Source organism: Carcharhinus amblyrhynchos, chromosome 4 (assembly GCF_965287045.1).
Source record: "Carcharhinus amblyrhynchos chromosome 4, sCarAmb.v2.hapA, whole genome shotgun sequence".
NCBI classification, from domain to species: domain Eukaryota; kingdom Metazoa; phylum Chordata; class Chondrichthyes; order Carcharhiniformes; family Carcharhinidae; genus Carcharhinus; species Carcharhinus amblyrhynchos.
In genome coordinates this window covers 69,619,272-69,641,926 of record NC_137327.1, presented here as the reverse complement: position 1 = coordinate 69,641,926, position 22,655 = coordinate 69,619,272, and the positions used below count along the sequence as shown (strand labels likewise).

General features: G+C 42.5%; 1 protein-coding gene across 1 annotated transcript in view; it reads left to right on the top strand.

The window, feature by feature from the left end:
• Nucleotides 1-22,655, top strand: part of LOC145342434 (glycine receptor subunit alpha-4-like) — a 103,946-nt gene that overhangs the window by 61,905 nt on the left and 19,386 nt on the right. The window contains exons 3-4 of the mRNA XM_080187996.1: nt 8,245-8,454; nt 15,362-15,429. Of these exons, the coding sequence (XP_080044122.1) occupies nt 8,245-8,454; nt 15,362-15,429 (278 nt within the window). The remainder of the gene's footprint in view (nt 1-8,244; nt 8,455-15,361; nt 15,430-22,655) is intronic.

Genomic DNA, 22,655 nt, shown 5'->3' with positions numbered 1-22,655 from the left:
CCAGTGCGAGTTTATTGGCTGAAGTGATTCATAGAACATAGAACATAGAACACTGCAGCACAGACAGGCCCTTCGGCCCACGAGTTGCGCTGATCACATCAACACCTATCTATAACCCCCAATCCCATAAAACCCCATATACTCATCCAGAAGTCTTTTAAAAGACCCCAGCGAGTTCGCCTCCACCACCACTGACGGCAGCCGATTCCACTCACTCACCACCCTCTGAGTGAAAAACTTACCCCTAACATCACTTCTGTACTTTCCTCCCCGCACCTTAAATCTGTGTCCTCTCGTAGCGACCATTTCAACCCGGGGAAATAGCCTCTGAGAATCCACCCTATCCGTTCCTCTCAACATTTTATAAACCTCTATCAGGTCGCCTCTCAACCTTCGTCTCTCCAGGGAAAAGAGACCCAGCTCCCTCAACCTAACTTCATAAGGCATACCTCCCAGTCTAGGCAACATCCTTGTAAATCTCCTCTGTACCCTTTCAATAGCTTCTACGTCCTTCCTATAGTGAGGCGACCAGAACTGCGCACAGTACCCCAAATGAGTACTCCATATTCACGATGATCAATTTCTTCCAGATTGTGTCTCCAGTCACAAGTTTTAACTTGCTATGGAAATGCCGGTGTTAGACTGTGGTGGACATAGATGGGAGGTCACACGACACCAGGTTACAGTCCAACAGATTTATTTGAAATCACAAGCTTTCAGAGCGCTGCTCCTTCATCAGGTGAAATGGAGTGAGGTGCGCAGGCACAGAATATATGGGTGCAGTGACTACAGCCCGATATTAACAGTTAATCGTGAGTGTCAAGAATGAGTGCAGACAGTGTAGGCTGGCTGAATAACAAACCTTTACAAGTAATCACTAGTTCTAATAGACAAATCCAAGCGGTGAAGTATAATCAGTGTGTGTGAAATGTAGATAGGCTGTAATACAAGCGAACGGTTGACCTATGAACCGATAATCTAAGGCAGAGAGATAATTACAAACAATCAAAGGGTGAGATGGTGTTAAACATGTAAACTAATTCAGGTAGAGAGATCATCACCCATAATCAAGGTATGCACGGCGTCAAAACAGGATCGCCAAGGAGAATTTTCTCCCCCAGAGCAATATAGTGGGGTTACATGTAGTGCAATATGAACCCCAGATCACGGTTAATGCCATCCTCATGAAGGTGGAACTTGACTATTAGTTTCTGCTCAGTGATTCTGCATTGTTGTGTGTGTCCAAAGCTATCTTGGAAAATGCTTACTCAAAGATCAGAGGCTGAATGTCCTAGACCACTGAAGTGTTCTCCGACTCGAGGGAACACTCATGATGTCCAGTCATCCGTCATTGTAGTGTCTATATGGTTTTGCCGATGTACCATGCTCCAGGGCATCCTTTCCTGCAATGTATGATGTAGACAACATTAGCCGAGTCGTATAAGTATGCGCTGTGCATTTGATGGATGGTGTTCCTCCGTGGTATCTGTGTCGATAACCAGGCATGTCCTGCAGAGGTTACCATTGCAGGGCTGTATGGTGTCATTGTCACTGTTCCCCTGAGGGCTGGGTAGCTTGCTATGAACAATGATCTGTTTGAGGTTAATGGACCGTTTGGGAGTCAAGTAATGAAGGTGCAGGGAATGGCCTTGGCAAGATGTTCATCATCATTGATGACATGCTAAAGGCTGCAAAGGACCTGAAGTAGTTTCTCCGCTCTGGGGATGTACTGGACGATGAAGTGCTGTTGTCATGTCCCACATTTGTCTCCAGGGGACAGCTTTGCGGTCTTTCACTGTAGCACATCAGAACTATTGATCGATGAGTTGTACATCGTATCAACTGGTTAACTTCTGTTAGGTATCAATGTTTCAGCTTGGACCGTTTTCCTGCGTTCTCCTATTCAACATATCTCTCTCTCTCTCAAAAGGAATGTTCTTGCATGGCTGGCAGCACTCTGAAAAGTTTATTAGCACTAGGCAGCATCTTGTCTCTATCTCCATCTTCCGCCCAGTCCAGCCATGTTCAATAAACATCATCATCAGACATCAGATCAGAGGGTTGGATAGGGTAGACAGTGAGAGCCTTTTACCTCAGATGGTGATGGCTAACACGAGGGGACATAGCTTTAAATTGAGGGGTAGTAATTATAGGACAGATGTCAGAGGTAGGTTCTTTTCTCAGAGGGGAGTAAGGTCGTGGAATGCCCTGCCTGCAGCAGTTGTGGACTCGCCAACTTTAAGGGCGTTCAAATGGTCAGTGGATAGGCATATGGATAACATTGGAATGGTTTAGGTTAGAGAGTCATTAGGTTGGTTCCACTGGTCGGCGCAACATCGAGGGCCAGAGGGCCTGTACTGCGCTGTAATGTTCTATGTTCTATCATCTGATCGGGTACCTTCACCAGAGCCAGGTTTCACAGGCTCACTCAATTAGGCTTCATTTTTTTCTGCAGCTTTTGTGGTATGGATGTTGAGAACTGGCGATGGTGTGGACACACCACCCAACTCAGGACCTCTTGCATAGGCTTTTGTTTTCATTTGATTTTAGAAAACAATGCTAGCTTTTAAAACATCCACCAAAATAGTGAAAGTGGTTTGAACAATCAGTCATACAGTCATACATTGTTTTCGCTGGAAAGAAGGCGGCTAAGAGGGGATCTTATTGAAACATATAAGATGATTAGAGGTTTAGATAGGGTGGACAGTGATAGCCTTTTTCCTCGGATGGAGAAAGCTAGCACGAGGGGGCATGGCTTTAAATTAAGGGGGGGTAGTTATAGGACGGATGTCAGGGGTAGGTTCTTTACCCAGAGGGTGGTGAGGGATTGGAATGCCCTGCCTGCTGCGGTTGTAAATGCGCCTAGTTTGGGGGCGTTTAAGAGATCTGTGGATAGGTTTGTGGACGAAAAGGGATTGGTTTAGGTTAGTGGGTCATTGTTTTTTTTAACTGGTTGGCGCAACATCGTGGGCCGAAGGGCCTGTTCTGCGCTGTAATGTTCTATGTTCTATGTTCTACAGTTGTCACAGTGTACCTCTTTAAACAAAAGCTGTGATTTGTTAGAAAAGGTAACATCAGTGAATCTGCAGGGGCTGTGGCAGTTCCATAACTGCTGCCTCACTAGAGAGAGAAGACAGAGAGGTCCTCTGAAGAATATGGCAGTGACCCATGACGCCACACTTACTGACAACATTTACTCAGCATCATAGGGAGAGGAAAGAAAAGAGGGGGGAAGAGGACATTATGTTTTTGAGGACTTTGCGGCAGATGTTTTTTTCATGGTCAGTATCTTAAGTTTCCTGTTTGCCTTGGACCCCATGCTTTTTCTTGTCTGTCAAGTTGAGGAATTCTTAATAGTTTCCAGTGAGTGACCTAGTGCTTTCTGTCCAAGTTTAGTGGGTAATAAGGAAGGCAAATGAAGTGTTGGCCTTTATTTCAAAAAGAATGGAATATTAAAAAGGAAATTCTTAGAATCATACTGTGCAGAGGAGGTCCTTTGGCCCATCTAGTCTGCACCAACATATGAGAAATACCTGAAGTCCCATGTAATCCTATTTAGCAGCATTTGGCCCATAGCCTTGAATGTTATGACATGCCAAGTGCATATCTAGGTACTTTTTAAAATGATACAAGGGAAGTCACCTCTACCTTCCTCCCAGGCAGCGCATTCCAGGCCGTCACCACCCTCTGGGTAAAAAGGATTTCCCTCATATCCTTTCCTCAACCTCCTGCTCCTCGCCTTGAACATGTGTCTCCTCGTGACTGACAGCTGCTCCTTATCCATTCTGTCCATGTCCCTCATAATCTTGTACATCTTGACCAGGTCACCCTTCAGTCTTCTCTGCTCCAACGAAAACAACCCAAACCTATCCAATCTTTCTTGATAACTTAAATGTTCCACCCCAGGCAGCATGCTGGTGAACCTCCTTTGCACTCATTCCAGTGCAATCACATTCTTCCAATAACGTAGCGACCAGAACTACAGTGTCAATGCAGAGCTGTAGCCTCACGAAATTGCTATATAACTCCAACAGGACTTCCCCATGTTTGTAATCTATGCCTTGATTGATAAAGTCAAATACTCCATATTCCTACTAAAATGCCCTTCTGTCTTAAGAGATCCATGGGCAAACACACCCTTTGTTCCACAGAAGTGTCATGGGTTCATTGAATACTCCTATGTAAAATTACTCCTTCCAAAGTGTATCACCTCATACTTTTCAAGGTTAAATTCCATCTGCCACATATCTGCCTATTTGGCTGTTCCACCTATATCTTCTTGTAGCCCAAGACACTCAGCCTCACTGTTAATGACCTGGCCAATCTTTGTGTTATCTGCAACTCACTAATCATTTCCCTCACAAGGCATTTATATAAATGACAAATAATAGGGGACCCTGTGGTAAGCTACTAGACATTGGCTTCAAGTCACTAAAGCACTCTTCTGTCATCGTACTCTGTCTCTTACAACTGAGCCAATTTTGGATCCACTGCATCAAATTACCCTGTCTCCCATGTGCATTTAATGGCCAGGATTGTCCCAAAACAATTTGAAGTGTTGAATTCATGTGAAAACAGGAATAAAACATGCTGTTTTTTTTGGTGGGAGTTCAAAGAAGAATCCCACACTCTCTGTGCACTGCTGAATTCACTAGCGTGAATCATGCTGAAATTCAGTTGGCGGAGCCTATTTTCCACTAGAGAGGCCAGCAGCATTGTGCTGAGCTGGCCATTGCGCATGAGCTGATCTGTCAGTGCTGAGATCAGTGCACATGCAATGGCCCCTCTCTGCCGGCCTACTGATTGCTGGCCAGCCCCGCAACCCCTGCATCACCAGCTCTCTCACTTCCACAAAGCCTGATTGCTTGTTCCCCAAGCATGCCTGGGTCCAGCTGACCCCATGCTCCCCTTCCAGGCCTGCCCCGATCTCCAGTATCATTCCCCCCTCCCCCCACAACAATAACCATGCAACAGATGCAACACTGGTTCATTGTAGCACAAGATGGGAATGAGTATGGTGTAAGAATATTGGCTTAATGAATCAAGAGAGAATTGAGAGTGATTTTGGGTCGAGAGTGACTCTGGGTCGGCGAGTGGGGAGTGGCCCCAGGTGGATGGGTGGGTGAGTGGCCCCGGGTGAGCAAGTGGGGAGCGACTTGCCTGCCATGTGAGTTTATGTTTCCTTCCATGTGGAATCTAAAACTGCTCATCACATTCCAGATATTGTCTCACCAAATCCCTCTAAAACTCTTTGGTGAGAATATGAACAGTAGGATGTTATGAAATACTTCAGGTCAGAGGGACCTTGAGGTGTGTCTCCAAACATCCCTGAAGACAGCAGCCTGGTAGATAATGATACTTGTTTTTATTTGTCTTGACAGAGAATACAAGAGCAGAGAAGTTATGATGGAACTGCATAAAATGCTGATTAGGCCACAGCTAGAGTACTGTGCACGGTTCTGGTCATCACATTATCAGAAGGATGTGATTGCAGGAGGTGCAGAGGAGATTCATCAGGATGCTGCCTGGGATGGAACATTTAAATTATGAAGAGAGGTTGGATAGGCTTGGGTTGTTTTTGTTGGAACAGGGAAGACAGGGACGATCTGATCGAGGTGTACAAGATTGAGGGCCATGGATAGAGTCAATAGGAAGAAACCTTTCTCATAGCAGAGCAATCAATAAGCAGGGGACATAGATTTAATGTAAGGAGCAGGAAATTTAGAGGGGATTTAAGGAAAAAACTTTTCACCCAGAGGGCGGTGGGCATCTGGAACTCACTGCCGGGAAGGGTGGTCGAGGCAGGAACCTCACAATATTTAAGAACGTTTAGGTGTATTTAGGGGGAGTGAGGGTGTTGGGGGGTGGGGGGGCAGGATGTTTGCCCAGACAGAGGGGCAAACATCTTAATTGTCTATGTTCAGCAGAAAAATCCCATTTAAAAATTAGAAATAGCAATAATGATAATATTTTACAATATATACAGCATGTAGTTTCTGTTCTGTGTTGGTGAAACCAAACATGAACTATTCTCTTCCTTTTTGCTTACTCAATTTGTATTTTGTATTCCTGGCTAGTTTATTCTAAAGCTCTATTTTTTCTCTTTTTCATCAACATTTTGGTTTTTTTGCAGCATTGTAAGCCTCTTTTAATCTAATGCTATCCTTAACTTCCTGAGTGAGCCACAGCTGGGTTTTTCTTGCTGAGTTTTTGATGTAAATGAAATTAATTTCTGTTGAATATTTTGAATTGTTTCTGTCAGTGTTTTCCACTTTTCATTTACTTCCATACATTTTAATCCATTTACCCAGTTAACCTTAGCTACTTCTCCTGTCATACTTATATAATCAGCTTTGTTTAAGTTTAAGACTCTTGGTTCTGATTAGAATATGTCACTTACGGTTTAACAAGGAATTCAATTACATTATGATCACTATTTCCCAGTGACTTTTTAAGATGACATTACTAATTATCCTTGTTTCTTTACACAACACTAAATCTAATTGGTTCCAAAACACATTGTTCCAAGAAGCTGTCGTGGAAACATTCTACAAACTTCTCCTTTCGACCACTCTTGTTAATTTAACTGTCCCAATATATGACGATTAAAACCACTCCACAATTATTTCATTGCCTTTGTTACCACCCCAATAATTTCTTCCATTTTCAATACTGTGCCTAAAACTCCCACCAGTATTTTCTGACTCTTACTATTTCTAATTTTGATCCATACTAATTCTACTTCCTGATGTTCTAAGGCTTGATCCCTTTTCACAAAAATCCTTCTGTTACTCTTTACTAACAGAGCTACCCCAAATCCTTTGGCATTCTGTTTCTCTTTAGTAAACCTCTCCTTCCCACACCACTCTTTGAACCATGTACTTAGTTCTCTAATCTGTCTGATGCTATGTCAACTGGCACATGGCTCAGGTAACAATCCAAAGATGACTGATTACCTTTGATGTTCAGCTTTTTAATTTGGTCCTTAACTCCTCGAATTCTCTTAGCAGAGCCACTCGTGGTGCTACATATGGGTTCAAACGGGATCCTCCCCCTCCCTTTCCACTTTCCCCTCAAGCCAAGAGGTGATTTCCTTAACCATGGCACTAGACAGATAATGCAATGACAGGACCTTCAGGTCACTACTGCAGCACAAGTATCTATCTCCCTGGCTCTACTGTCTCCAGTCACTACCTTTTCCCTCTTTGTTTCTGCCTGCTCCAACCACACACCCGCCCCCCCCCCCCGCCACTCCACCTTCCCCCTAGCACACCACCCTCCTTCCCACTTGAATAGCATCTTTCACCATGGTGCATTGTGCAGCCTGCTCATCCACCTTTCAGTCCTTCTCTTCATTCATGTAGGCAGCAAGCATCTCGGACCTATTCATCAAAGTCGGGGCTGATGTTCCTCCCTTACTACATGCTCATTCCCCATACTTGCCTGAACTGGAATCACAACTTCCTGTTCCTAACCACTGACCAACTTCTGCCTCACCTAAAGATATGACTGCCCCAAATGGAAGAAATTGTACGGGTAATCCTGTCCCTCTTTGATGCCTTGCAATGTCCAAAACTCAGACTCCAGCTCTGAAACTGAGCCAAAGTTGCCCACCAAAGCCCTATCCCTATAACCTCATGTATTTACCCTGCTAATCCCCCTGATATTAAAGGGTTAATTTAGCATGGTCAATCAACCTAAGAATACATCTTTGGACTGTGGAAGAAAACCAGAGTACCCAGAGGAAACCCACACAGACACAGGGAGAACATGCAAACTCCACATAGACAGTCACCCGAGACTTGAATTGAACCCAGATTCCTGGCGCTGTGAGGCAGCAGTGCTAATCACTTTGACTCATTGGTGGCAATGTGTTAATGATTTACACAGATGAAGTGATGATAGTCTTAGTCACTCAGCCAGATACAAGGAAGAAAGCTTACCAACTACTGGAGACTGAAAAGAAAAGTTGGCAAAGCCACACCTCTGCACTGGATTCCCAGTTGAACCAAATTCACAACAATTCACTCTGTATATGTCTCATTCCAGCATAGTCTCCTCTCCAAGCAATCCCTTACTCCATGTTGGTGACTGGAGAGAGGCTCTGGTTCACTCTTTGTTATATGTATCCCACAGGAGTCTGGTTCTGCTCCTTTTCCTCATCCTGTGGCAGACCACATTGGAAAAATTGACATGTTATGAAGATAGCACTGTAGACATAACATTATACCAATTTTGAAGCAGTGGAGAGTAATCAGCCTCAGGAGGATAAAGCTTTAGTACCAAGTACTCAGTCAGTTTGTATTGTTCTATCTCACAGACCAGTGTCATCCAAGGAGGCGGAGACAAAATTCACCGGGAGAACATCATTGCCATCATCACCATCTGATTTCCTCGACAAACTAATGGGGAAAACCTCAGGCTATGACGCTCGGATCCGGCCAAATTTTAAAGGTACAGCTGCCCCATGTCCACCTGCTCCTCTCCAACTTGTGATTTTTCTCAGAGCTCAGACTGAACCATCTTATCCCAAACAGGCCTAGTCTTTATCCCTTTGGAAAATGTGAGTAGCCAGAAGACTGATTTGTGAAGTGATAGAATCCCAGTGTGTCCTTGTATAGAATGTAGTAACTGAAGGTTAGGATTTCTTCTTCAGAATGTAGATTGCGGGACAATCATTGAAAATATTTGGCAGGATAAATAGAGAAAAACTATCCACTGGTGTTGGGCTCCAGAAACTGGGACATGATCTTAAAATCCTAGTCACTCTGTGATTGAAGATGCATCAAATCTCTCCCTATGACAAACTGTAGAATTATAGAATGGTTACAGTGCAAAAGGAGGCCATTAAACCTATTTTGTTTTTGCTAGCCCCCAAAAAGAGCGCTCACCTTGACTTGTTCCCTGCCCTTTTCCCTGTATTTCTTTTTCTCCTCATATAATGATCCAGTTCCAAATAGAATCTATTCCCTTTTGAAAGCCGCGATTAAATCAGCCTCCACCACACTCTCAGACAGTGTATCTCAGATCCTAACCACTCATTGTGTGAAAGTTTTCCTCATGTCACTATTGATTTAATTGCCAGTCACATTAAACTTGTGCCCTCCAATTATTGATCCTTTCACCTTTGGAACAGGGGTAGGCCATTCAGCCCATTGAGCCTACCCAACCACTTAATACAATCATGGATGATCGGACACTTCGATGCCTTTTACGCCCACTATAGGAACAGTTTCTCCCTCTCTACTCTGTCCGGATCTTTCATGATTTTGAACAGTTCAATTAAATCTCCTCTCAACCTTCAGATTTCTCAAGAGAACAGCTTCAGTTTCTTCAATCTGTTGATGTAACTGAAGCCTCCCACCCCTGGAACCATTCCTGTAAATCTTTTCTGCACCCTCTCTTAATTCCAACACATCTTTCCTAAAGTTTGGTTCCTCAGAGTTGGATACTGCAATCCAGTCTTTAAGAAAAGGTTCTTCATCACTTTCTTGCTTTTGCACTGAATGCCATCTATTCATAAAGCCCAGGCTCCCACATCAGTTTATCCACTTTGTCCTGTCTCACCACATTCAATGGCTTGTGTGCATACACTCACAGGTCCATCTGCTTTTGTGCTTGCTTATTGAATTATATTTTTTATTGCCTTTCCTCATTCTTCCTATCAATGTGTTAGAGTCAGGCCATTCAGGAATGAAATCCAGAAGCACATTTTCTCACAAACGGGAGTGGAAATAAGGTTTGGCGCTTTCAAGATTGATATCAATGGATATTAGTTGGGGAAGGATATTGAGGTACATAAAGCAAAGGTGGAGTTTCAGTAAAGTTCAATCATGGTCTAATTGATTGATGAAGCAGGTTCAAGAGGCTGAATAGCCTCTTCCTATTTCTATGGTGCAGGCTAGAGATGCTGAAAGATCTCCTCCTATCTCTACTGACTGGAGAACACCAATTTGGATTCACAGAATAATGGAATCCTACAGTGTAGAAGGAGGCCATTCAGCCCATCAAGACTGCTTTAAACACAATCCTATCCAGGCCCTATTCCCATAACCACATGCACTTACATTAGGTAGTCCCCCTGCCACTAAGGGGCAATTCAGCATGGCCAATCAACTTTACCCACACATCTTTGGACTGTGGGAGGAAACTGGAGCACCCACACAGACGCGGAGTGAATGTGCAAACTCCACACAGACAATGACCAAGGCTGGAATTGAACTCAGGTCCCTGGTGTTGTGAGGCAGCAATGCTAACTACTTGGATTGTTGGATTTGAATTCCGACAAGATTGCATATCAATCCCAGATGTTCAGTGTTGTGTCCATCAGATTTCCTGAAAGTATCAAGGTCAGGAGATGACTCCTTTTATAACTGTAGCTGGCCACTAAAAACACCAATACACCACTGCATTAATGTTTTACATAAACCTGAGAACAAATTAATAATAAAACTGTCCCACATGTCAATGTCATATGGAAGCTCAGTTATTGAGTATGTTTAAAACCAAAACTGACAGAATTCTAAATGCCAGTGACTTAAAGGGATATACAAACATACGAAAGAAGAGTTGAAAAAGGCCATTCAGCCCCTCCATATGGGGATGGAGTGGGGGAAAAAGGTGTTGAACTGTACTGAATGGCACAGCAGACCTGATGGGCTTAATGGCCTAATTCTGCTCCTATGTCCCACTACTTGCATTTCTTTCACCATCTCAAGAGCTTTACAGCCAATGAAGTAATTTAGGAATTGCAAATAATTTTCCCACAGAGATTCCACAAACAACAATCAGGCAGTGAGCAGATAATCAGTTTAGTGATGTGTTTTAAGGGATAAATATTGGCTGTTAACTTCAGGAGAAACAAATTAAAGAATTAAAGATTTTTTTCATAAAATGATTAAGTTTAATTCAATAACCAGCCCTGTAAGGTCTGAAGCTTTCACAGGTGATACATTTTCTGAGATTTGTTCTGTTCTTCTATTGCAGAAATATACCAAGCAGTAACCAATAGCTTTACTAATGAGAAATTTGATCCCATAGTGTCCTGGGTCAATTACATAAGATGTAACTGCAAACCTGTCCTGAATTAAATTAAAAATGAATCATTATCCTGATTAACTGTTGAGATTTCCCCCCACAAAATCAGCAGTGTATGAAGACAGGCTGTGTTTTTGGTGCTTGGAAAACAGAACACAGTAAAACCTGCAATGGAGCATCTCAACATCTCCAGCATGGTGTGAACGAAGTAGTTTGCTGTGGAATCTAGAGTAATCTGGCTGATCAACTAGAGAAGGCTGCATTAGGGGAGGGAGGGGCTAAGCTAATGTGGCAGAGACAGGCAAGAGAATGATATAGTAGCATAAGCAAAAGGAGCAATTAATGAACCATAGAATCCCTGTGGTGCAGAAGGAAACCATTCGGCCCGTTGAGTCTGCACCAACCCTGTGATTGAGCATCCCACCTCAGTGTCTTATCTCCACCCCATCCCCACAACCCCATGCATTAATGTGCCCAATCCACCTAACCTGCACATCTTTGGACTGTGGGAGGAAACCCATACAGTCACAGGGAGAAAGTGCAAACGCCACACAGTTATCTGAGGCCAGAATCAAACCTGGGTCCCTGCCGCTGTGAGGCAGCAGTGCTAACATTGCATCACTGTGCCTCTCTTGAAGAAGAAGTAAAAGTAAGCCTCAGGAACTTTAATAAGAAAGCAAAGTAAGGGTGGTCGGAGATATATTTATACATACACATTGTGTAGGGAGGTCTGATTCAGAAGAGAAAGGCAGAATGGACAAAGGGTAGGGATGGGGTGGTGGTGGTGTTGGGATTGTGACCTAGTTACATAACCAGAAGAGATTAATAAAATCTGCCAAGATTGTCCGCTCCCACTGAATGTCAATGGATCTTTGATTCTTCCGTCAAATGTCCTGCAAATGGTCTGGAAAATCCCCACTTAAGTCTTTATGCTCAACTTACTTGCAGCATTTTCCAACTGAATGGAGGGGAACACCTAAAGAGAGCACAATGATTCTATCAAGCGACACCGTGAAGGGTGTTTGTTTATTGTGAACAATCCCATGGAATCCAAGATCAGGAGGTCAATCAGTAACACAACAGAATAATATCTGACTACACAATGCTCTGTCCACAATGACGGAACACCGTGGCGGAGGCAGGGCCACTGCTAATGTGTGGCAATCAACTGGTTTTATTATAGGCAAGTCATGTGTTGCTAATCTGGTTGAACTCTTTGAATTAATGGAAAAGGTCTTCAGTTATACATTCATGGGTTGTGGGTGTCACTGCCAAGGCCAATCCTTACTTCCCACTCTATTTACCATTGAGAGAGGGTGATGGTGAAGCAACTTCTTGAACATTCTGGTGCAGGTGTATCCAGAATGCTGTTAGATTCAAGCTCCAAGATTTTGACCCAGTGATGGGGAAGGAACAGTGATGTTGTTCTTCCAAGTCATTCTAGGAGTTAGAGGTCACAAGTTTGGAAGACGCTGGGAAGTTTGGTGAGTTGATGGTACACACAGCTGCTGCTGTGTACCATTGCTGTAGAGTATGAATGTTTTATGATTGAAGGGATACCAATCCTGTTCTGCAGCACAAGTTTACAGCACTAGAGCCAGGATGTTGTCATGTGCCATAGCCTAACCTACATCAAGCGCATTCTGGCATTTTTTAATATATGTTATGAATCAAATTGGCTGAAAACTGCCATTTATTGTGCTGAGAGCATCTGAAACAAGCCAAAATGGATCATCCATTTGGTACTTCTGGCTGAAGGTTTTTACGAACACTTCGGTCTTGTCTTTTTCACTGCCTTACTGGGCCCCCCCAGCACTGAGGGTTGGGTGACTTGTAAAACCTCCCCCTTCAGTTAGTTGTTTAATTGTCCACCACCACTCATAGCTAAATAGGGCAGAACTCTGAACTTTGATCTGGTCCGTTCGTTGTAGGATTATTTGGCTCTGGCAACTGTATGCTGCTTCTGTGTTTAGCGTGAGGGTTGTCCTCTGGTAGTTTCATTTTCAGGTATGGCTGATATTGTTCTCAGCATACACAACCCATTGAGCCTGGCTTGATAGTAATGGGATATGCCAGGTCGTGAGGTTAAGGATATTGGTGAAATACAATTCTGTTGATGCTGCACAATGCCTCATGGATGCCCAGTTTAGATCTGTTCTGATTTGTCCCATTCAGCATGATGGTATTGCCAAATAACATTAATGGTGGTTTAGTGAGGATTGTAGAGTTAATATTGTTGATACCTACTTTCAAAAGGAGTTTGTAAAGATTGACAATCGGCTTGTTAACAAAACTGAAGCCCAGAGATAAAACACACAGGGACAGCATGGATATAAGATGCATTAAGGAACAGAAACAGAGAGCGGTGAACTGTTGTTCTTTAGACTGCAGAAGTGATGTTGCCCAGGGGTTCATATTGGGATCAGAATTTGGGCATAACTTCAAAGATTGCAATGACAGAAGTTGGAAATGTAAATAACGAGTAGAAGGGTAACAGACTACTGGAGAATATAGATGTACGGTGAACTAGGTAATTGAATTATAAAGCTTTACAGCATAGGAAGAGGCACTTCAGCCCATCATGTCTCCAATGGCCATCCAACATCTATCTGTTCTATTAAGCACCTATTCTACTCTAATTATGAAATTATATTTTGCTTTAAGAAAGGGATGAGGAGCAATGGTATATACTAAATATTAGAATTTTAAAGAAGGTCCAAGAAGAGAGGCACCTGGGGTTGTACACACACAAATCTTTGATAGCACTGGGACATGTCGTAAAGGCTTGTGTTCTCTGTTCAGAGAGTTTTTGGAACAATACAGTTAGCAAGTTTGGAAGTTAAGTCTCAGCTGGAGTATTATATTCAAATCTGAGCTTAGTACTTCAGAATGGATGTCAAGGCCATAGAGAGGGTGGAGAGGAGATTTACTGGAATGATACCAGGAACGAGGAAGCTCAATGAAGGATTGAGATTGGAGAAACTGGCATTTTTTCTCTTGAGAGCCGAAAAATATTTGAGGGAATTTAATCAAGATCTTTAAAAGTTTTGCCCAAACCACTCCACTTTCATTGTCAAATGGTCGATGAGAAATGGATTAGGAATAACAATTAAGGGTAAGAAAATGCCACTTGGATTAATTTCCTCATTCGGTAACAGTCAATAGCTACAACATTGGCCAGACAGAGCATTAGACAGAAATAATTAGAGTTGGCAACAAAGGCAATGTAATAGTTATGGGGGAGTTTAATCTTCATGTAGACTGAACTAATCAAATTGGCAAAAGAGAGTCTGGAAGATAGGTTTGTCGAATGCTTTTATGAGTTTCCTAGAACATTTAAATCTAGCATTGCTCAATGAAGCAGAGTTAATTAGTAATTCCATAGTCAAAGATCCACATGGAAAAAGTGATCATAATGAATTGAATTCCATATTAAGCTTGAAGCTGAACCACTCCAGTCCCAGAGCTGTATGTCTGCCCAGACTATTAACATCACTTTGTAATCTTCCACTAAGTGGTGTGAAAATTCAGTGAGGCTGATGTTCTCATTTAAACTGGTGGAACACACGATTGACGTGTTGACATAGCATTTCCAATGTCTGGATAGATCAAATGGGGTCTAATCTACAACAGGTCGAATTTATCACGCAATCTGTATGTGTCATGAAATGACCAATTTCTCAGTGAGTAATGTGCACGGTCTTCATTACAGATGCAGAGGGTGGAAACTCTCTGTCTCTCTCTCTCTCTCTCTGTCTCCTTCTATGTCACACTCCTTTCCTGTTTCTGTGTTCCAATGTTCCAATCCCTTCACCTCCCTTTCTCACTTTTTAACTTCTGTATCTGTTTCTCCGCTTGTCTTTCTTTACATTTCTCTCTGCTTTTCTGTTTTCTCCCTTTCACCTTTTCCTCCCTAAACTTCATTGTCTTGCTGTGATGATTTCTAATTTGTTTTTCTGTCTAATGCCCTCTCTCCTTCTCACCTCCTGTCTTGTTCTTCACCTTTTCTTCTCTCTGACCCACTCTTTCACTTACCTTTTCTCTCTCACCCTCACCCACATGCTTATCTTTTCAATCTTAAGTTCTTGCTTTTGCCCTCATGGTCAGTCTTAATTCACTTTTTCTCAGCCTCCTGCACTCTCTGTTTTCCAGCTTGTCCTCTAGCTTCCCACTTTTATCCGATTTCTCTTTTGCTGTCACGCTAGCTGTCTCATTTTTCCCCTTTATCTTGGCCTCGTCCTCTCTCACACACTCTCTTTCGCTATCTCTCTCGTGCTCTTTCTCACACTCTCTCTTTCTAATTTTTATTTTGTTTGTTTTCCAGGTCCTCCAGTGAATGTCACTTGCAATATTTTCATCAACAGTTTTGGTTCGGTGACTGAAACGACCATGGTGAGCATTGAGACCGGATGTGAGATTGTTAGATAGTGGTACTGATCACTTCATCAACCCTCACTCACTGTGTTGTTTCCATCACTTTCCTTAGAACACAACAGGTTTGCAGTGAGGGGTTTTGATTGAGGCTGATCTTGCAGTTTGTGGGTTGTTGGTGGCCGTACTGTCGGAGATGCTGGGGGGAGTTCTTCAACTGTTCACACTGGCTGGATTTTCCAGTCCTACTGGGAGCCCCTCGAATAGGTTTTGTAGTAGCACAGGATGACGTCAATGGGAAATTCCATTGGCAGCAGTGGGACCAGAGTATCCCATTGCCAGTGAACAGTGTGCCATCTCCCACCACTGAGAAATTCTCTGGCTGGGCGGCCAGAGAACTCACCGCATCCCCCCCCGCCCCGCCCCCCGTGTCTCTCAGATGAGACATTAAACTGAAGACTCATCTGCCCTGTCTGGTGGATATGTGAGCAATAGGTAAAGATGTTGTTAACACATATATTTGTAGAGCATAGAGAAATAGCTTGAAGTTAAATAGATTGGATATAGTTAGGCATATTGATAACCCACTTTATGGAAACAACTGAGTTTAGTCACAAACATAGGACATAGGGTTCGATGCTGCTAACACAGCAATAATTAGGGATAATAAAAAGACTGCCTGTAATGTAGAGATAACATCAGAGATGTGATGTGCAGTGAAGCATACACCACATCCTGCAGGAATGTAAGAGGCCCACGTTATAAAAAGCAAATGGTCTGCAAGATGTGTTGTTTCTACAACTAAGCATAAAAGGGGAAAAGGTCACTGAGATGGTTGGGACAGCAGTGATTAAGTTGGCAAAGGATTGATTACCGCCAATCTGAACTGGACATGTAACAGTATTGGATAAGATGGATGAGTTTGCTAATGCACTCTTGTGATAACAGGAGACATTGTTAGATGGGATAGGAACTTAGGGCACCTCGAGCCAATAGGAGAATGTCAACACATAGATGGGACAGGGACCACCAATTAGGAGAGAACATCACATTGCAAAGCCATCACAATGCTTGTAAAAAAGGTATAAAATGTGCTGTAAATCTATGTGAGGTGTGCCTATTTCGCTAGACACCCGGTCTTGCAAGAACGTCAAATAAAATCTTGCTCCTTCAGAACTTGACTTGACTAAATTGTTTAACTGTGAGCTGTGTTTCTCACAGATATAAAGTACTTCACTATTCTGAAGAAAAGCAGAAATATTCAGGCCACTGTTAGCCAACATTTCTTCCTCAAACATCTCTGAGAATAGATAGCATACAATTGATGTCACTGAGCTGATGTTCTGGATATAGCTAGGGGAATCTAAATTATTTTAGATGATTATAAAACTACAGATTGACATAAAAACCATTCAGTTCACCAATGTCCTTCAGGAAAGGGACTATGCCACCTTTATAGAGTGTGGCTTGTCAGGGACAGAATTGGTGTTTTGTTTTTATTTTGCCTGTGATCAGAATGTTAATATGTAAAAGGTGTGTGTTTTATTACTCTGAGTGTGTCCTAATACAATAATTCCAGCATCAAGATTTTTGTGAGTTTAAAAATAAAGATTATTTATTATCACTTGTCAAGATTTTAAAACGGAATATCTCACTCACTCAACTCATACATACTCTCACTCATACAAAAAGATATGGGAGAAGGTGAAACTTCATTGTTGCAGTGTATAACTATTTCAGTCTTTTTTGTTGCAGGCCTGTAGTTTCTTCAGTGAAGGTGCTTTAAAGTAGAAGTCTGGTAAAACAAAGGTTCTCTGTAAGCTGCTTTCTTGTAGATTAATTTCAAGGGAGTTGCTTCTCAGGCAAATTCAAAGTTGGGACAGGTTGGAGGAAGTTTTTCTTTCACTTTCATGGTCTTGTTGTTTATTATTTTGGCTGCTTAGAGACTTGAACTTAGTTGAATGGCTGTTGATTGAATTCTGTCTCTGCCTGTCAACAGCTTCTGCTGGGTTTTGAAAGCAAACTGTTAAAATAGTTTCTCTCCATGTGACTTCCATAAGTTCAAAGTTCTCTTTTTCCAAACCAGGGAAACAATCTAATGATTCCAATAATCTTGGGTTGTTGTTTGATGCCTTGACAGTTTAAGACAGCCACAGTCTTTGTGTTCAAATGACCCACTTACTTTTGGAATTATCCTTTTCAATTAATTTCAGATAAGGCATTGTTTCACATCAGTCTGGAAGGTTCCTTTTGTTTCCTCTCGATAGGGCCAAGATTTCAATCCACAAAATAAGTGAGCTGAACCTTGGGCAGCACCTTTTGCAGCCTTTTGTTCAGTTTTCAGAAGTGCTGGAACATGCCAGTAGCCATTATGTGATTCCAGACCCACAGCAATGTCGTTAACCTATAACTGACCTCTAAAATGAGCCTGTATTGTTCTATAGAAAAGTCAACCACAAATAAAATTGAACAGACCACCTTACATATAACTCAGCACCAAAATGTCAAAAGCCCAACATGCCTACTCAATTCTGCAAAGTTCTCCTTATTGACACGGGGAGCTTGTGCCAGCACTGGGAGAGATGTCTCACCGACTAGTCAGACAATAGCCTTATAGTCGTACTCGCAGAATCATACCTTATAGATAATGTCCCAGACCCCACCATCAGCATTTCTTGGTATGTCCTGTGTCTCCAACAGGGCAGACTCACCTGAGGTGATGTCTCAGGTGGTAAGAGAAACAATGAGAGGGAAAACCCTACCCTCGTTCCCATCAATCTACCTGCCATAGATACATTGACAGTATAAGTAGACTGACCACCACATAGTCGGTGTGGAAACAAAGTCCTGTCTTCACGTTGAGGATACCATCCATTGCGTTGTGTGGCACTACCACTGTACTAAATAGGAGGCATTCAGAGCAGATCTAGAAACTCAAACCTGGACATCCATGGGACACTATAGGCCACCAGCAACAAGAGAATTGTACTCAATCACAATCCATAGCCTCATGTCCCAGCATATCCCCCATTCTACCATTACTATCAAGCCAGGGAATCAACGCTTGTTCACTGAAGAGTGCAGGAGAACAGGTCATGAACAATACCAGACATAACTGAAAATGAGGTGATGTCTCAGGTAGTAAGAGAAAAAAATGAGAGGAAAAATCCTTCTTGACCTCATCCCCATTAATCTACCTACCGCAGATACATTGACAGTATAAGTAGACTGACCACTACACAGTCGGTGTGGAAACAAAGTTCTGTCTTCACATTGAGGATAAACTGATGACGCTACAACACCGCATAATTGCATACTTGCATATCAAACAGCATAAGTGGCAAGTAAAAGGCAGAGCTAAGTAATCCCACAACCAACATATCAGACCAAAGGAAAAGATAGGTGACTAATCAATGATTAATCAACAAACCAGAGAATGTGACAATTAATCACTGGCATTTCCATCACCCTGACAGTAACTGAGACTTGCATTTATTTTGTACCTTTCGCAACCTTACAATATCCTAAAGCTTTGAGGAAAGTAGGTAGAGAAACTCTGGGGAGAATACCCCATTGAGAAAGGAGGGAGACAGAAAGCAGGAAATTATAGGCCAGTTAACCTAACATCTATCATTGGGAAATTACTAGTATCCATTATTAAGCAGATGGTGGCAGGAGATTTAGAACATCAGGATAAAATCAGGCAGAATCAATGTGCTTTTGTGAAAGGGAAATAACTAGCAAAGTGGAGAAAGGAGAAATCTGTGAATAAGGTGTACTAAGATTTCTAAAAGAGATTTAACAAAGTGCCACATCAAAGGTACCACACAAAATAGGAGCTCATGTTGTGGGGTTAACATATTAGCAAGGATAGAGAATTGGATAACAAGAAGTAGAGTAAGTATAAATGGTCATTTTTAGGTTGGCAAGCTCTAACTAGTGAAGAGTCATAGGACTCTTCTTAATTTGGTTCGATTTGAATTATTATTGTCATATGTATGTGTAGACAATGATAAATATTATTTCTTGTGCGCTATATAGACAAAGCATACCATCCATATAAAAGGAAAGAAGGTGCAGAGTGTAGTGTTACAGTCATAGTTAGGGCATAGAGAAAGATTAACTTAACGTAAGGTAAGGCCATTCAATCAATGCTGGGGCTTCAATTATTTAAAATGTATATCAATCACTTGGATGAAGAAACTGAATGTGTCCTAGTTAATTTTGTTGATGACACAAAGCTAGATAGAAAAGTAAGTTCTCAAGAGAACTAAAGGGATTTAGATAAGTTAGGTGAGAGGACAAAAATGTTCCAGATACCACCATCAACATCCCTGGGTATGTCCTGTGCCACCAACAGAACAGACTTCACCTGAGATGATGACACCGTGGCATATATTGGTTGCCCTAGGAGTTCTCAATATTGATTCTGGACCATATGAAGTCTCATGACATCAGATCAAACATGAGTAAGGAAACCTCCTACTGATCCCCAGCTACTGCAGAACCTCCCTCTCAGCTGATGAATCAGTACTCTATCATATTGAACACCATGTAGAGGAAGCACTGAGGGGTGACAAGGGTACAGGATGTACTTTGGGTAGGGGTCTTCAATGCCCATTACAAGAGTGGTTTAGTTGCATCACTATTGACCGAATGGGTCCTGAAAGGTGTGGCTGCTAGATTGGGTCTGCAACAGGTGGTGAAGGAACCAGCAGCAGGAGGAAAAAATACTTGACTTCACCCTCACCAATCTATCTGTAGCAGATTCATTTGTCCATGACAGTGTCAGTAGGAGTAACAAATTAGCAACTCAAGTGTGGGCATGCATAAGGTGCTATAGGTTATTAGCAGCAGCAGAATTTTACTCAACACAATCTGTAACATCAAGGGCTGGCATACCCCACTCTACCATGACCACAAGTCAGGGGATCAACCCTGGTTCAATGAAGAGTGCAGGAGACCATGCCATGAGCAGCACAGGCAAACCTAAAAATGAGATGTCAACTTGTTGGAGCTGCAACGCAGGACTACTTGCATACCACATACCATAGTTGCAAGCCATAGATAGAGCTAAGTAATCCCACAAGCAAGGGATTAGATCTAAGTTCTGCACATCAAACCATGAATTGTGGTGGGCAATTAAACAACTCACTGGAGGAGAAGGGTCCAATAATATCCCCATCTCCAATGATGGAGGAGCCCAGCACACTAGTGCAAAAGGCTGAAGCATTTACAACAATCTTCAGCCAGAAATGCTGAGTGGATGATCCATCTCAGCTTTCTCCGAAGGTTCCCAGCATCACATATGTTAGTCTTTAGCCAATTTTATTCACTCCACATGATGTCAAGAAATGGCTGAAGGCACTGGATACTGCAAAGACTATGGGCCCTGATAATATTCCAGCAATAATACTGAAAATCTGTGTTCCAGAACTTGCTGTGCCCATAGCCAAGCTGTTCCAGAGCAACTGCAACACTGGCCATTACTTAGCTATGTAGAAATTTGTCCAGGAACATCCTGTACACAGAAACAGGACAAACCCAACCCAACAATTATTGACCCATCAATCTACTTTGAATTATCAGTAAAGTGTTGGAAGGAGTCATCGACAACGCTATCAAACAGCACCTGCTCAGCAATAACTTGCTCAGTGATGCCCCGTTTGAGTTTTGCCAGGGTCACTCAGCTCTTGACCTCATCACAGCCTTGATTCAAACATGGACAACAGAGCTGAACTCCAGATGTGAGGTGAGAGTTACTGCCCTTGACATCAAGGTAGCATTTAACCAAGTGTGGCATCAAGGAGACTTAGCAAAACTGAAGTTAATGGGAAATCAAGGGAAAAACTCTCCATTGAGTCATACCTGGCACAAAGGAAGATGGTTATGGTGATTAGAGGTCAATCATTTCAGCACCAGGATTTCACTGCAGGAGTTCCTAAAGGTAGTATCCTAGGCCCAACTGCCTTCAGTAGGTTCCTCAGTGACTTTTCTTCCATCATCATGTCAGAAGTGGGGATGTTCACCAATGATTGCACAATGTTCAGCATCATTTATGACTCTTCAGATATTGAAGCAGTTCGTGCCCAAATGCGGCAAGACCTGGACAATATCTAGGCTTGGGTTGGCAATTGTCAAGTTACATTTGTGCCACACAAGTGCCGATCATCCTCAACAAGAGAGCATCTAATCATTACCCCTTGACATTCAATGGCATTATCATCATTGAATCCCCCACTGGGGGTTACCATTGACCAGAAACTGAATTGAACTAACCATGTAAATACTATGGTGACAACAGCAGGTCAAAGGCTAGAAATTCTTTGGGGAGTAATGCACATCTCCAAAACTTGTCCACCATCTACAGAGCACAAATCAGGAGTGTGATGGAACTCTCCACTTGTCTGGATGAGTGCAGCTTTAACAATACTTAAGAAGCTCGACACCATCAAGACAAAACAGTCACCTGACTGGCACATCCATCCATCACCTTCAACATCCACTATTCATACAATGGTAGCAGTGTGCACCATCTAAAAGATGCACTGCAGCAACTCACCAAGCCTCCTTCAACTGCACTTTCCAAATCCATGATGTCCACGTCTGGAAAGACAAGGGCAGCAGACACCTGGGAACAGAACCACTTAATGTTCCCTTCCAAGTCACTAGCAATCCTGACTTGAAAATACATTGCTGTTCCTTCACTATCACTGGATCAAAATCATGGAACTCCCTTCCTAACAGCACTGGGTGTACCTACATGTTATACACTGCAGTAGTTCAAGAGGGCAGCCTACCATCAAATTCGCAAGGGCAATTAATTCAGGACTAATCAGCGACACCCACATCCCGTGAAAGAATAAAAGATTGACAGAATGGGTATAATATGGGTAAATGTGGACTTGTCCATTTGGCAGGCAGAATAGAAAAGTAATATGTTATTTAACTGGAGAGAGACTGCAGAACTCAGTGATACAGAGATAGTTTGATGTCCCGGTACATGAATCACAAATAGTATGTAGATACAGCAACTGATCAGGAAGGCAAATGCAATTTTTTTTTTGCAAGGGAATGAAATATAAAAGTTGTTACAGTTCTACAGGGCATTAGTGACATCGCATCTAGAGTACTGTGTAAGTTTTGGTCTCCTTACTTCAGAAAGGATAGAATTGGATTGGAAGCAGTTCACAGGAGATTCACTCAACTGATTCCTGGGATTGGAGGATTATAGAACATAGAACAGT